This window comes from Sapajus apella, unplaced genomic scaffold (assembly GCF_009761245.1).
Source record: "Sapajus apella isolate SASKATOON/1434 unplaced genomic scaffold, GSC_monkey_1.0 scaffold16, whole genome shotgun sequence".
In the NCBI taxonomy this organism is placed as follows: domain Eukaryota; kingdom Metazoa; phylum Chordata; class Mammalia; order Primates; family Cebidae; genus Sapajus; species Sapajus apella.
In genome coordinates this window covers 11,054,077-11,071,813 of record NW_022436956.1, presented here as the reverse complement: position 1 = coordinate 11,071,813, position 17,737 = coordinate 11,054,077, and the positions used below count along the sequence as shown (strand labels likewise).

The 17,737-nt window shown below is 38.7% G+C and overlaps 1 protein-coding gene across 1 annotated transcript; it reads left to right on the top strand.

Moving 5' to 3' along the window:
• The first annotated feature begins 7,536 nt into the window (after positions 1-7,536).
• On the top strand, positions 7,537-8,488 carry LOC116556424. The gene has a single exon (XM_032285776.1). It carries the CDS (start codon positions 7,553-7,555, stop codon positions 8,486-8,488), a length of 936 nt encoding a protein of 311 aa, XP_032141667.1. The 5' UTR covers positions 7,537-7,552.
• The last annotated feature ends 9,249 nt before the right edge of the window (positions 8,489-17,737 follow it).

Below are 17,737 nucleotides of genomic sequence, written 5' to 3'. Positions count from 1 at the left end.
ATGTCACAGAAGTAGAGTTTAGGCAGAATTATTTTTATGTTCTCCATTAGTTATGGTTAGGCTTGGCTGCATCACATCACACACACACAGGTACACACACACACACACACACACACACCCCATAGATGTGTGTGTGTGTGTGTGTGCGTGTGTGTGTACATGTAGGTGTGTGATGCCTTAAACCAGAAGATGATTCAGGAGTGGTACAGTGGCTTATCACAGATACAAGATTCTTATAAATTGTTGCCTTCCTGGTTACAACATGCAATGTTCATCTTTGGTCTCAAGTAGTTGCTCCAGATCCATCCTTCATCTCTACCACCCAGCCATCAAGCAGAAATATATGGAAAGAGAAGGGAATGTTCCCTAAGTTGAAGAACACTGCCTGGAAGTGATATACCTCACCTCCACCTCTTTTGCCTTTGGTAAAGACTTAGTCACATGGACAAACCTTACTGTTGAGGAACTGAGAAGTGCTATGGTAATCTGTATGGCTTTGTGCCAAACTAAGGTTCAGGAAATTTATTGCTGAAGAATAAAGGGAGAATGAATAACAGGTTTTTTCCACACTTTCCGCTATTTGTATTAAGTCATAGGTGACTCTATTGTTCTCTCTAGAGTTTAATATTTGGATTTAGCATTCCATGTAAGAATAGTGTTAGTTGTGATTAAAATAAAACGTGTAGTACATACATAAAATATACTAACATTTTAATAATGATTAACGTTTTCTGGGACGGTATATGTGATGCTGGGTAGAGTAGTACCTATAATATGTTGACAATTCTAGGCTCATTCCTATTGCTTCCCTTCATTCATGCTGCTTCCCCATCCTGAAATGGGCTCTTGACTCCATCCTGACTTTCCAAATTTAAGCACCTTTCAGTGACAAAACAAGTGTTTCATTCGCATGCATTTCTCACCACTCCAGGCTATAACCAGGCACATCTATGGCTCATCACAAAAACTGTAACAATGATATATTCCCTGGTGTGGTTTACTGTTAATGAATGCTTGTATTATATCTATAAAGATTATTAAATTCTTGAGGAAAATAATTGTGTCTTGCATCACATCATGTCATATTTATTATTCTATGGTTTTCTAATTATTGACAAGCAACATTTTTTCACAGCTTGTGACTGATTCTATTACTAAGATTTTATCCTTTTTACAGCAATTTGCAAAACAACTTCAAAAAGTAGATTAAAGCTCCACAACTAACAATAATTTAATGCATCTCAAAGTTAATTTAATTAAGAAAATTTATGGCGATTGCTGTTTCAAAAACGATATTGTTACAGGATCTTTGGGGTATTGCTTTTCTGGCCAGAAACCTCTGTGGCCAGTAGCTCCTTTGCTTGAGTTTTGCTCAGGCCTTCTAGGCTTTTTCTGCCCACTAAGCCAGGCAGGCTGTGCTAGGTTCACACTGCTGGCCTGCCCACGCCTCTAAGGGAGACTGTGAGTCAGGTGTGAAGCGGCGAGGAGTGTGTGAGCGAGCATGGGGTCTAGCCACCACACACAGTCAGATACACCAGCTGCTGATGCAGGTTGGGCAGCTCCAGGTGCTGACACTCTGCAAGGCTGCAGCTGGACTAGGTGCACGGCAAGCAGCTTCCCCAGCTGACACCAGGGAATGTGGTGGCACCCAAAAGCTTGGAGACACCAGGAACTGCAGCGCCCCAAAGAAGGAGTCACAGTGCTATCTCAGGGAGCTCCCAGGTTTGGGATCCTCAATGGGCAGCAGCTCTTCTTTCCTTCTGTTCACCCACAACATGGTGAGCAAACGGCATGTTTCAGCCCTGTTTCTGTTACAGCTCTTTTAGCCTTGTCATTCAGTGGGTCCCAAGTTCTCGTCCTCAGGTCAGAAAGAATGAGGCATGCAGTCAAGTGGAAGGTGAGCAAGACACAGAGGAGCTTTATTGCACAATAGAATAGCTCAGAAGAGCCCTGCAAAGGACAACTCCTCTCCATGGCAGGGTGTCCCAGTGAGTGTCAAGCTCTCACCAGAGAGGGTAACTCCTCTCTGCTAGGCAGGTCATCCTGTCAAGTGTCCAGCTCTTATCAGAGAGGCTGTTCCTCTCTGCAGCTGGTCATCCTATCATCTCCTCAGTTTTCAGCAGACAGGAGACCCTGGGGTGGGCAGCTCCTCTCTGCAGCTGGTCATCCTATCATCTCCTCTGTTTTCAGCAGACAGGAGACCCTGGGGTGGGCAGCTCCTCTCTGCAGCTCGTCATCCCATCATCTCCCTTTTGTCTTTCCATCCTCTCTTCTACTCCAGTTTGGCTGAGTCTGTTTTTTTACGGGCCTCAGAGGGGAGAAGGCTTGTACTGATTAGTCCATGAGTGGCCATGGGCAGGCCTAGGGAAAATCACCCTAAGTTCCCCCTCTGGCCTATGGGACTGGTGACCCCATCCCCAAGCTTCAGGTCCTCTCCAGCTTGGAGATCAGGAACCCCTCACCTTCTGCCCAGGAGCCTGTCTGCCTCCTGCTGCTGGTCATGACACCCAGGCTGTTCATGCCAAGGGGCACCTGCAAGTCAGTGCCAGGCTGTCCTCAGCACTCCTTGGCCTCCCTCTCATGCTGGTTGGTGTCAAAAATTTAGTGGGGGCTGAGGTTTCAGGGGCAGGCATGTCAGTGCTGTTCTGAGCATGTGAACCCCTGCTGGGCTGCAAAAATGTCTGGGCTTGGTCCTAACTAAGAGCTGGCACCAACAGCAGGGAGAAGCCAGGCAGAGGGAGCAGGTACTCTCAAGTCCATGGAGGGTCAGGAGGGCCTTCCCGGGCCCTCAAGTCTGCAGAGATGCCTGGGCCTGCGGCCACAGCAGATGAGGCAGGATGGCTGCAGCTGTACCCAGGGAGTTCCACCCTGCCAGCTTGGAAGGGGCCAGACTCCTGTTTGTCCCTGGCCCTGGAGTGTGCAGCCCCAGCCATGCCTCTTTGAAGCCTGGGTTGGGGGATCTAGGCCCTCACTGGGCCTGGGCTGCATCCAGGGGAGGGATGACATCAAGGCAGTTCTTCCCATGGCCCTAGTGCTAAGGGGAAGCCCACGGCTCCACTTGGCCAGCTTGTGACCCTGCCTCAGGGGCAACTCTAGGAACTAATCTCAGTCCCTGGGACTGGAGGTCGGGAGTGTCAGGCTTGGTGGTCACCCAGATGTGGGGCAGACCCCTGAGACTCAGCCCTCCGTGCAAAGCCTCCTCTCAGGGAACAGAATCCTGGCATCATCAGCAAGGTGGGCATGGTGGCCATACCACTGGCCAGGTCCCTGAAGTGGATGCTCCCTCTGGCCCGTCCTCCACACTCCATGTTCAAGCACAGCACCATGCAGGGCCCAGCTCTGCCTTGGGGCCATCTCTGCCTGGCCTCCATGCAGGTCAGCCCTGCGCCCCCACCAGGCAACTCAACCCAGCCCCTTCGCAGTGGCCCCCACCACAGCAGGCTCTAGGCGGCTCCCAGGGGCAGGTTCCGGAGACTGCCTCCTCCCTAACCCTTCCCCACAGCAGCAGCAACAGGCAGAATTGGTGACACAGGGCCAGGGTCAGGAGCTGCAGAATCTTGAGGCCTGGGGGTGGGACTTACATGGTCACATGAAAGTGGGGGTGGCTCAGTTAGCTGCCTCTGAGACGTGGGGGACAGGGGCCCTACCACTATTACTGCTGTCCCCGCAGCCTCTCCTGCCACCACCGCTGGCCTCCCCACTGCAGCTGGCACTATGGTAGCAGTGGTTCTGGATGGCCTGCTGCTGCCATCAATAGAATATTTAATAAAGCATGAAATATAATTTTACTTCTAAAATAATTTGTTTTATACAAGTACAAAAATCATTTCTATAACACACGTCTTTATTGTTCCTCAACATCACTCTTATTTTTTGAAGAAAAGAAATTCTCTCTTGTTAGTCATCATCACTCCTTGTTAGGCTTACTAGGAACTCCTCAGGGTCTTTGGCAACATCTATCATATTTTAACTTGGGGGCTGAATGAAAGCATTTTCTTCTCCATTGGTCTGAAGAGGAGCAGCCCCCAGATTAAAACATTTCAAGCATTACTATTTTATAAATGCATCATGATATCAAAATATTGTTAGTAGAGGTAAATGACAATGAAAACTTTCAAATTTTAGAAAAATTTGTTGTTATTTCTGATTTTCTATTTTCCCTTCATGACACATCACTTTGGACAATTCCTTTAGTTTATATTTTTAAAATTTGCTGAAATTTTAAAGTTTTCATTGTCTCACTAAAGAGATGAAAACTCACCAGAACTCCAACAAAGTCTCTCACATCCTTGATTCCAATACTTACTATAACAAGAACAATGAATCACAACATGTGGCAAAGGGGAAACACTTGAGAACCAATAGGGGGAAAGAGAAATTCTAATTGTTTCTTTTCCCAAGAGTTAACATTTGTGGGAACAGAATCTAGAGGGAGGTCATTATCATTGTTCCTAATCAGACTCTTACTCTTACCCAGCACATAAAATCCTCACATCAACCACCCTTTGCAGAGTTCCAGATGACTTTAGGCATCAGCTTTGCCAGAGACCAGGATGAATGACTCAAAATGATTGCCAAGGTGACTTTTGGGCGATAACCTCCTCATGTCATCAGATTCATTTTTTCCTCCAGAGCGATGGACAAGAAAAATGTACAACACTGAACTCCAGCAGAAAGTAAAGGTATGTCTGAATTCCAGTCTTTGACTTTAAAATCTTGGAGTCTCCTGCTCTAGCCTCTCTTGTAGTGCAATGGGAGATGCACACAGCTATTCATCTGTCTCTGCCAGTCCTTGCTCTCACATTCACACACCTTGTTGAACAGCGGTTCCCTTGTCATCTGCTTGTTCTCTGCGTATACATTTATGGCAAACACATCTGTGTTTACTTGTTTCAACTCAGGCAGTATGAGGGTTTTGTTCAATTATTTTGAATCCATGTTAACTTATCTCTAAGCTTCTTTCAGCAGTTTAATTGAACATATATTTATTGAGTTGCTATATGCAAGGCACTGTGCCAACCACTATATGGAATTTATAGTCTAGTACAGAAGAAAAGCAAGTAAATAAATTATAATAACACAGAATGAAATCAGTGTTACATGTAAACATAAGAAATATGTATAGACACAGAAAATGACTTTGTAAGGTGGAGTTTGCACTATTAAAGCTCTTAACTAAACATCATTATTAAATAGGATGTCATAAGATAGAGGTGATAGAGAGAAGAGAAAAATTAAAGGAACATCATGTTCCTTTAAATGAGAGTACCAAATGTTAAAACTGAGAGAGTACCAAATCGTCAAATCATGTAATACTTGTTGGGACATAAAAGAAGAAAACTTTTATTTTGGTTGCCAGAGGATAGCAATCTTTGAATGGTATAGATATTGATTTGAGCTTCCTATGAGGAAATAGAAAATATTGATGATTTAAAGAGGCTACCGTTTAGTAAAAAATAATTCTGAATCTCTATGTTAATATGTGTATTCATGCAGGAAGGAGTAAACACAAGATATGATGAAGGAGGAGAAAACCTGCAGCCATCATTAACGGAATAAAAATCTGGGCAAATAAAAGGTATTTCAGAAAAGGCTCAATAGATTACAATTAAAACAAAATTGATATTTATTAAGTTCTTACCAACAGATAAGAACTATGCATGATTTGACTTTTACATGAGAATCATATTAACATTTCTATTTTTTAGAGGGTTGAATATGGGAAGTAATTTTCCCAAGATCACACAGCATGTGTGGGGTTGAGATGATATTTTAACCCAGATCGCCTAATCTAATATTACAGCCCATTAGAATTATAAAATCATGAAATATAGGAAGCAGAAGAGACATTAAAGATGATTGAATTCAAGCGTCTAGCTCATGCTGTGTCCTTGAGTAATGTCTCCTAAATGGTTACACAGGCTGCACTCTGACATTTCTGGCTGTAAATAAATTAAGGTGTGTCTGACTTTTAAAACGTTCTTTTTTGTTGTAAAACCAAATGTTTCTCTCCATCATTTGAAGCACTTAGTTTTAATTTTTTCTCTCTTAGAGACATATGCAATGAGTCCCGTACATCTTAAATATAGCAATATTTTGAACATCTGGATATAAATGCCAAGTGCCACATATATTTATACTGTGCTAGCTAAAAATCCTCAGTCATGTCAATAATTTTTCAAACGACAATACTTTAGATCATGTTTCTGATATTGTCCGGTTTTTCTATATTTCACATAAAATATTGAACCCCAAACTGAAAACACTGATCCAGCTGTTGCTTGAGTGTTAAATAAGACCATAAATTTCTTTCATCTAGAATCTACAAGTTTTCTTTGCAAAGGTAAAGATGTATTAGCCTTTTTTGAAAAACCACATCACACAGGTGACTAATTTTGAATTTAGACTAAAATTGTGAATTGTAGTCTAAATTGCATTGTAGTCTATTTTGCTCTATTAATCCACATAGTCATTATCTTTAAATTTTATACAGCACAGAGGTGAAATATATGATTGTAAAAGTGACCAGTATAGAAGACATCTAGTGTTTGTCTTCCAAAAGCCTTCTCGGTTTTGGAGAATATGGGTACTTTTCTGATCTTCTCCAATTCAGCCTTGAAGTACACTTAATGTAGACCAGCCATAGCTTTCTGCTCCCCCCCACCGCCCCGCCACCCCACCCCGGCCAGAATGGGATAATACGTGACCTGAATTGACGCCATTATATTACTCCCTTGGGATTATTCAAATTAGATAAGAGTGGCCAGTCCCTCACTGTTGGAAAAGTTCCTGAGATATAAGGATGCAATCAGCCAAGCAGTTATATTCCTATCTTGCAGAATAGCAGGTCTGTATAAAGCAAGTTGAGAAATAAAGAGCTAACGTTTCAGGCTGAATGATGCTGGTCACTACCCAGTTCTTCAGGCATTTTTAGTTGAAATTCTTGTAAGAAAAGTAACTCAGACCAATATAACTAATTTTATAAACTCATCCCTTCTATTTTTTTTATAGATGTGAGGTCTTGCTTTGTTGCCAGGCTTGTCTCAAACCCATGGGCTCAATTGATCCTCCACTTTAGCCTCCCAAAGTGTTGGGATTACAGACATGAGCCACTGCACCTGGCCAGGACTTCTATATTGATAAATTATAAAGAGCATTTGGTTCTCTTTCCTATTCTGAGTAAAATGAAATTCTGATCGCTGTGCCATTTGATGTGCATGACGTATTTATATCCTAGAGAATATGGCAGGAAAGAAAAGAATCCTCTGAAATAACAGTAGCTTGCTTTCATATTGAGCTCAAAAATTTAAAAATTGGTGTTTTCTCTCAAAAGGTTATGAACTAAATTTTAATATGTTTGATGTCTGCAATTCCTTCTCTGGTCTACCAGAATTATTGACTGTTACACAGTAGCAAGAGAGGTTCAAGAGACCACCGCATCATGTTTCTCCTCTGATAAGGTATAGAATATGTAATGATCTACAAATAATTTCTCACATACACAAACACATTCAATTTCTCTTTTTAAAACTTAGAAACTGTTGACAAGAACATGGACCATGGAAACCATTCCCCAGTGACTGAGTTCACTCTGGCTGGGCTCTCAGAACAACCAGAACTGCAGCTTCCCCTCTTCCTCCTGTTCTTAGGAATCTATGTGGTCACAGTGGTGAGCAACCTGGGCATGACCACACTGATTGGGCTCAGTTCTCACCTGCACACCCCCATGTACTATTTCCTCAGCAGTCTGTCCTTCACTGATCTCTGCCATTCCACTGTCATTACCCCAAAAATGCTGGTAAACTTTGTGACAGACAAGAACATCATCTCCTACCCTGAATGCATGACTCAGCTCTATTTCTTCAGCATTTTTGCTATTGCAGAGTGTCACATGTTGGCTGTAATGGCGTATGACCGCTATGTTGCCATCTGTAGTCCCTTGCTGTACAATGTCATTATGTCCTATCACTTCTGCTTCCGGCTCACAGTGGGAGCTTACATTTTAGGCATCCTTGGATCTACAATTCACACCAGCTTTATGTTGAGACTCTTTCTGTGCAAGACTAACGTGATTAACCATTATTTTTGTGATCTCTTCCCTCTCTTGGAACTCTCCTGCTCCAGCACCTACATCAATGAATTACTAGTTCTGGTCTTGAGTGCATTTAACATCCTGATGCCTGCCTTAACTATCCTGGCCTCTTATATCTTTATCATTGCCAGTATCCTCCACATTCGCTCCACTGAGGGCAGGTCCAAAGCCTTCAGCACTTGCAGCTCCCACATCTCAGCTGTTGCTGTCTTCTTTGGATCTACAGCATTCATGTACCTGCAGCCATCATCTGTCAGCTCCATGGACCAAAGGAAAGTGTCATCTGTGTTTTACACAACTGTTGTGCCCATGCTAAACCCCTTGATCTACAGCCTGAGGAATAAGGATGTCAAATTTGCCATGAAGAAAATTCTGGACAGCAAAGCATGTTCATGAATAGAATTAGTGTCATGTTGTCATATCAAAATCAGCCTTCATTTTGATCATACATGTAATATGTTAGATTTATTGTTCAGATTTATCAAAATACAGTGACGCCCTTTTATGTAACACATTTCCAAAATATTCCTCCAGTTTACTTCCATTGAACTTATATTCCAGTGAGTATGCGCGGAGAAATACTAAAAATAAAATCAAAACTCTTGAGGTTTAAAGAATCCCTGCTTGTATTATTTCATTAATAACAACTCAAATGACAATGATAATCACAATAAAGATGATAATGAGGATGATAGTAGTGACATATATCATTCAGATTTGATGAAATAGCAAGCACTGTATCCATCACTTAAGTGGATGATTTTATTTAATATTTACAGTATTCCTTCATGGAAAGCTGTAGTACTATTTCTCATTAAGCAAATAAAGCTTATTTTTTGAGTGAATGCTCAAAGACCCAAACCTAAGAATCATTGAAAGTAGAAAGTTTGGCTCAAGGACTTCTGATATTATTCAAAGTGATAACTATCATTGTGGATAGGTATAAGGACTCCTGAGAAATTCCTTCTAAACATCAAGATTCCTCAGTCCCAACATGACTGTGTCATTGTCCTCTGGATAGCTCCAGGATAATTTACTTTTATTTCATTTGCCATAATGAACATAATCAAAGTCTTCCAAATCTGTAATGGTCAATATAAAACAGATCAAAACTAGAAAATTATTATAGCCTTATTATAGATATGCATTATAGATATTCATATTATTATACTTGATAGCAACAATTTTGTATAAAAGCAGCCCAAACAATATTGCTTTATTTTTATGGCATAAACATAAAAACATCTGTGGCTGCTTATGAAGAAACTTATGACAGCCATAAATCCTGCTAAGTTGCATTGCTTCCATGTGGTTCATACTCTTTTGTCTTATAATTTACAAACAGTTGTCATTTTATGTCAATTTCCTTTAAAAAATGTCTTCTTGGCTCCCAGGTTATTATCTTTCTGCTTCTCAGAATTTAATAACTTCTAAGTGTGAATTTTCATGATATTCTAAATAATTGCCTTGTGTCTCTCCTCAGTTCAAACCATCCTACTCATTATTGGCAGGTCAACAGTCTTTGGATGCTGTTTTGCATTATTCAGCTGATATAAGAAGTTTCAATGTTCACTATAGTTCCTAAGTATAGGACAAACCTACATATTTTTATCCCCCCTATATTCCATTATTCATTGCAATCTGACATTCATTTTTCAGAGTCCTCTCACAGTGATTATTTCACTCGATTTTCATCATTTATATAATGTAAGGGAAGATGACCACAATTACAACACTTGTCTTAGGTGTGATTCTGAATCCACTGCTCTGTCTTACACATTGTCATATACACAAATAAGTGAAATAAGGGCTAACAAAGAGAGTGGTGTTTGCATAGACCCTTAAATCACTGGGGATTGAGCTCATATAGGAAATATGGACTAATTAAAAGGTGGCAGTCTCATAAGGGAAATGGAAGAAGCTTGTGCAACCCCAGAAGGTCATGTAATATTCAGGGTAATACAATTATGCTACAAGGATAAAAGAGTAGGCAGAAACAGTTCTTGAACCAACCCTGGTCATTATAAGACATTACTCCTTATTTTAGTGAGAGGAACTGCTAAAAGTTTTCAAGCAGGAAAGTAACACAATTAATTTTGCATGCTAATAATGTCACATATGTCAGTGTGGAAGGATGGACATGAATAAAAAATTAGACTATGGGGGAAGTGCCAAATGTAACTGTGTCTTTTCTCAAAAACTTGCTTCTTTGAGAAATGGAAATCTTGGGGTTATTTGTCTCTATGTTATCATATCTAAATCTAGGACATAGCTTTATAGCACATCCATCAGAACTATCAAAGTGAGGCTATTTGCTAACCTGATGCTGGAGAAACCTAACCTGAAAAGTTAAAATTGTGGAGGCTGACCTGTGATGCAGACCAGCTTCAAATGTGGTTCTGAGACCAGACAGAGAGTTGTGCCCTGCCTTCTCAGCACTGAAAATAGCAGAATACTGGGTACCTACAACTCTCAACACCAACGCTAGTGTAATTCTTCTCCAGTCGAAGAGAATAACTTATGAATAAAATTTGGCATTACAGTTTTCAAGCAGAGGAAAGGTGACTGTGTCTGCCCACACTTGTGATTTGAGACTATTAGGTATGGAATTAATTGTTATAAAAATTAGTTAAACATCCTGTTTTATACATTCATTCATTCATAAAATATTTGAAAGTACTTTGATGTTTCAGACACTGTACTGTTACTTTGGATAAAGAGGAAGATAAGTTTGAGTTGGTTTACCTTCTGGCTTATAGTACAGCTCACAGTCTCAAGTTGTACTATTAGAAATTATAGGTGGTCTAGCCTAGGCAACATGGCGAAACTGTGTCTCTACAAAAAATAAAATAAAATAAAATAAAAAAATCAGCAGAGCGTGGTGGTGCACACCTGTAGTCCCAGCCCAGCTACTGGGAAGGCTGAGGTGGGAGCGTAGATTTAACCAGGCTCAACCAGGTAGACACTGCAATGAGCCATGATGACACTACTGCCCTGCTCTAACCTGGACAACTGAGTGTGACTATGTATAAAAAGAAAAAAAAAAGAAAGAAAGAAAAAGAAAAAACTAAAATAAAATAAATTATAGGTGGCTTTTCCAAAGCTTGTATTCAGAAGCTCTAATCTAGCCCAACAAATTGGAAATGTTTTCCCAATGGTGTAACTTTTAAATGACACTTAGAAGAAATAAAATTTCACCAGGCAATTGAGGGATAGGATTTAGTTAGACCGTTTAACCTGAAAGAAAGCATAAATAAAAATTCAGATAGCTAAGATGATATGGCATATTCCAGAAGCTGAAAGGAACCAAATGTGAACTAGGTCTGGAGAATAAAAAGAAGTCGTAGGTGTATTCATTCTTTATCTTAAAAACAATGGAGAAGATTTTTTACTCCAGGGTCTCCAAAAGTAAATTTTCCTCTGTTTTATAGATGAGTGTATTATATAATTTAGAAAAAGTATCTCATTCTATTTCTAAGAACTCAAATTGTCAGAAACTTGCCCTTATAGCTAATAAAAGATGTAGGTTTCAATGTTCCAAACACCACACATGCAATAAGTTTTCTTCCCTTTTGATTCCTGTTAGATATAAGACAATGCACGCTAATTATCCTATTACCTTTAAATATTTCCAAGTTATTCACAGCTTCTGTGTCCCTTTCATTTTGTCAATGTAAAAAAATCAATAGCATTTTTATACAATAACAATGTCCAGGCTGAGAGTGAATCAGGAGCAGAATCTCATTTACAATAGGCACAAAGAAAATGAAATACCCAGAAACAGAGCTAACCATGGAGGAAAAAGATCTCTACGAAGAAAACTACAAGACACTGCTGAAAGAAATCAGAGATGCTACAAATAAATGGAAAAATATTCCATGTTCATGTATTGGAAAAATCAATATAATAAAAATGACCATAATGTCCAAAACAATTTATATATTCAATACTATTCCTATCAAATTACCAATAATATTCTTCATAGAATTACAAGAAAACATTCTAAAATTCATATGGAACAAAAAAAAAATCCGAAATAGCCAAAGCATTCCTAAGTAAAAAGTATAAAGCTAAATGCATCACACTGCCCCACTTCAAACTATGCTATAAAGCCACAGTAATCATAAGAACTTGGTACTGGTACAAAAACAGACACATAGACAAGTGGAACAGAATAGAAAACTCAGAAATAATGCCACAAACGTACAACTATCTGATCTTCAACAATGCCAACAGAAACAAGCAATGGAAAAATGATCACCTATTTAATAAATGGTGCTGGGATAACTGGCTTGCCAGATGCAGAAGATTAAAGCTGGACCTCTACCTGTCACTTTGTTAATTATGCAAAAATGAACTCAAAATGGATCAAAGGTTTAAAGGTAGGACCTCAAAGAATAAAAATCTTGGAAGACAACCTAGAAGACACTCTTCTCAACATCAGTCATGACAAAGAGTGCTTGGCTAAGTCCCCAAAAGCAACTGCAACAAAAACAAAAACAGAAAAGGGGGACACTCAGAGGCTCAAAGAAAAAGCATGGGAGAAGATAATTTGCAAATTAAGTATCCAACAAAGACTGAATATCCAGAATCTATAGGCAGCTTAAATAAATTGACAAGCAAAAAACAAATAACCCCATTAAAAATAGGCAAAGGACATTAACAAACACTTCCCCAAACATTTAAGCCACCAACAAACATGAAAAAATGTTCAGCATCATGAATCATGAGAGAAACACAAATGAAAACCACGATGATGTACTATCTCATACTAGTCAGAATGACTATTAATAAAGTCAGAAAACAACAGATGCTGGCAAGACTGTGGATAACATGAAATATTCATACCCTTTTTGTGGGAATGCAAATTGGTTATTACCATTCAACCCAGCACTGGATATATGCCCAAAGGAATATAAACTGTGCTACCATAAAGACACAAACTCTCCCAATTTATTTATCCAGTCATCTACTGAAGAACATCTTGATTGCTTCCAAGTGTGGGCAATTATGGAGAAGCCTCTATAAACATATATTATTCAGGTTTTTGGTGTGGACATAAGTTTTCAACTCCTTTTGGTAAATACCAACGAATGTTTTCACTGGATCATATGATGAATTTGTTTAGTTTTGTCAGCAGCTGCCAAGCTGCCTTCCAAAGTGGCTGTACTTTTTTGCATTCCCACAAGCAGTGAATGAGTATTCATGTTGCCTCATATTCTCCCCAGCATTTGGTGTTGTCAGTGTTCTGGATTTTTGCCATTCTAGTAGATGTATACAGTATTTCATTGTTGTTTTTATTTGCATTTCTCTGATGACATATGATGTGGAACATTTTTCAAATGCTTATTTGTTGTCTGTATATTTTCTTTCGTGGAGTACCGGCTAAGATAGTTGGGCCTTTTAAGATCAAAGTTTTTTTTTTTATATTATTGAGTTTTAAGACTTCTTTGTATATTTTGAATAATAATAGTTCTTTGTTATACGTGTCTTTTACCAATATTTGCTTTCAGTCTTTGGCTTGTATTTTTATTCTCTTGACAATGTATTTTGCAGACCTGAAATTTTAGCGTTAAGGAAGTGCAGATTAACAATTCTTTTTTATGAATCATGAATTTCATGTTTTATCTAGAAAGCCATCACTAAATCCAAAGTTATCTAGATTATTTGTGTTTTTTATAGGTATTTTATAGTTTTGCATTTAATATCTTTAGGTCTGGAATCCATTTGGGGTTAATTTTTGTGAAGAGTATAAATTTTGTCTAGATTTTATTTTATTTTACTTATCTATTTTTTTGAGACAAAACCTCAGTCTCTCACTGCAAACTCCACTTCCTAAGTTGAAGCGATTTTCGTGCCTCAGCCTCCTGAGTAGCTGGGATTAAGGTGCCCATAACCATGCCTGGCTAATTTTTGTATTTTTAGTAGAGATGGGGTTTCACCATGTTGGCCAGGCTGGTCTCGAACCCCTGACCTCAGTTGATCCACCAGCCTTGGCCTCCCAAAGTGCTGGGATTAGAGGCGTGAGCTACCATGCCAGCATTTTTTTTTTTTTTTTTTTTTTTTTGAGACAGAGTCTCTCGCTTTGTCTCCCAGGCTGAAGTGCAGTGGCAGGATCTCAGCTCACTGCAACGTCTGCCTCCCAGGTTCAAGCAGTTCTCTGGCCTCAGTCTCCTGAGTAGCTGGGACTACCCGCACGTGCCATCAGCCCCCACCAATTTTTTGTATTTTCAGTAGAAACGGGGTTTCACCATGTTAGCCAGGATGGTCTTGATCTCCTGAACTAATGATCTGCCTGCCTCGGCCTCCCAAAGTGCTGAAATTACAGGCGTGAGCCACCGTGCCCGACCTAGATATTATTTTTTTTACATGTGAATATCCAGTTATAGCACAATTTGTTTAAAAGGCTTTCTTTTTGCTATTTTATGTTGTCTTTGTTCATCTGTCAAAGATCAGATTCTTTGTGGATCTATTTCTGGAGTCTATATTCTATTGTGTTAATCTATATGCCTGTTATTTTTATGAATTACAAATTGTCTTGATAACTGTAACTTTAAAGTAAATCTTGAAGTTAGGTAGTGTCAGTCCTTCAACTTCATTCTTTGCCTTAACGTGTTGCCTATTCTGAACAGGAGCTCAGTTTCATTTTTGTGTCCCTTTTAATTTGCAGAGAGTGGCTATGGACATCCAGTGGGTAGTAACCACACACACACACACAAACATGCATTTTCTGGAAGAATACGTACATAAAAATTAATCAACTGTTAATTATTTATTAAATACTGTCTTAAATGGTGATGCTAATTGTAGACATCTATGAATTCCCAGAAAGGTTTATGCAATTAAAGTACAGGTGTTGAAATGTCACCACAGGCAAAAACATAAACATATAAGAGACAGGCACAAAAAGAAGCATGAATCCTTGAGGTCAGAATTGGAGTCCACTCTCCAACCAAGCACACTAGGAAGAGATGTAATATTTTCTATTTCACAGCATCTCACTATTATTATCTGACTTGGGTTGGCAAATGGGGTTAAATTTAATTGCTCCCTCATTGCCACCAGTGACTAAATCATGAGAAATGCCCAACGGTATCTGAAGAAAGTAATCCAGGGAGAATGAGTGTGTTCAAGTCTTGATAGTATACCCCCTTGGGACCTCCTTACATAAACACCAAATTTCAGTACCTGAGGCTGAGATACTACACTCTTCTGGAAACCTGAGAAGGTGACTTGGATTTTATATTACAATAGGGCAGAAAATTCCACATGGTCTATATGGACGGCATGAGTGTTCAGAGATATTACAGTTTCAGATTTTGTATTTAAATTTATGATTAATTTAAGTATATTTTTGTATGAGGTGTTAGGTATGGGTCTGGGATCACTGGTTTTGGTTTTGTTTTGTTTTATTATATGAACAGCCAATTGTTTCCGAATTATTTGATATTTGTTGAAAAGACCATTTTTCTCTATTTACTTGCCTTTACACAATTTTTCAAAAATCAGTTGACCATATATGTGTGATTCTGTTCTCAGGTTCTCTGCTCTGTTCTATTGCTCAACAAGTTTCTTCACCTATGCCACATGGTCTTGATTTAACATAGAATTATAGTAAGTTTTAAAATCTGGTATTATGAGCCCTCAAACTTTGCTGTTTTACAAAAGTGTTTGTCTATTACAATTTTTTTCTTTGCATATACACTGTGGATAATTTTCTTAACATCTAAAAAAATTCTGTTGGAATTCAGATTTAGATTGCATTTATGATACAATTTAGGAAGAACTGATTTCTTAACAATATTGGTCTTCCAATCCATGAACACAGTTCATTTCTCCATTTATATATGTCTTCCTTGATTGCTTTCATTAACGTTTTATTTTCAATATACTGATCTTGTAAATATTTTACTAGACTCAAAACTGTATTTTGGTACTGTTATAAATGATGCTTTTTGTTTTACTTTTGATTTGCAATTTTTGGTTGTTAATACATGGAAATAAAATAAATGTTTGTATATTGACTTACCTACTGACTTTGCTAAATTCCCTTATTAGTTCTAGAAGCTTTTATTGTAGATTCTTTGGAATTTATTATGGAGATAAACATATTGCATGTAAATAGAAAAGGTTTCATTTTTTACTTTATATTCTCTTGCCTTTTTTCTTTGTTAGACTAGTTAGAACTCCCAGTATGATGTTAAATGTTTCTAATATTTTAAGCTTCAATTCAATATTTCAGTTCTAAAAGTTTTCTCTGCTTCATTTTTATAGCTTATATTTGTTTGCTGAGAACGTCTATTCTTCCATTTATTTTAAATTTGTTTATTTATAGACCATAGTCATAATAGATGCTTTAATATTTTTGATAATTCTAATATCTGGGTAATCTCAGGGCTGGTCTCTGTTGATCATCTCTTCCGTTGAGAATTGATTACATTTTCTTGATTTTTGTATATGTCAAATGATTTCAGATTTCATTCTGGACACTTTTCATGTTATGCTATTTAGGCTCTAGATCCTATTAAAATTATCTGGAGACTATTGATTTTTGTTTGCTTCTTTGTTTGTTTGAACACACTGTCATCCATAGCATCAGACAAGTAGTTCCTCTTGCCTTCCATGGGAAATGTTTCCAATGTCGGTTCAATTTTCAAAGCCTTTAATATACTGCATTGTGTTTGTCCTTCAAACGTACCACTCAGAAGTTAGTATGAGATTTTGCCATTCACAGGTCAGTCTAAGACCTAGGCGCTGTTTAAAATTGTAGTTTAGTTTTCCAAGCCTTTGTGATACTTCCTTGGGTCTGCTCCACATATGTACAGCTCAGGAGTGAGCTCTGGCTTTGTTTCTTTCCCCAGCTCTCTTATGTAAAAAAATATACACCAAACTCTCCTCTTGACCCCTTTACACACACAGAGACACACACACACACAGACACACACACACACACGCACACACACACACACATTCTCCATGTTGGCATCCTCTGTTCAGAAAGTGAATTTTATCTCCAAGTTTTTGTCTCTCATGCTATTGCCTCATAGTTTCAAAATTGAGGCTACTCTTGCAACACAGCTGAAATTAAAAACAGAGAGAGAGAATGCAGGAATTCCCTCACATGCTTTGCCCAAAGAGGCCTCTTTTATCAGGTTTCCTAGTGAAAAACATGGGTCATCTATTGGGTTTTCAGCATGATGAGCAGCCCCCACACAGTTCTGTAACTTTGGTCACCCCGCCCATTCAAAATCACAAGATTAGAGGAGAAATGTAGTAAAAACGCATATTTGTAGGGGTTTCTCCTCTAGGTTTTGTTTCCTTTTTCCCATCTGCCTCCGTCTGTTTGCTTTTCAGAGTTCTTACGCAATAACTTTTGTGATTTTACATAGAGTTTTAAGTGTATTGTGTGATAAAGAGGCTGTGGGGACCTTAATCCAACTTGGCCAAAACCAGAAGTTGAAGACTACAGTCAAGAATTTTTGTCATCCTTATATTTTTATGTAAATCTGCCCCTAAATAAGAAGGCTGACTGTGGAATGTTAAAGCATGAAACAAGCACATCCATCAGACAGCTTCTTTGTTTAACGTCAGTATTTATACTTTGCAGGTCTGTGTTCCTTTTTGAAGGTCAACACTCTGGCAAAG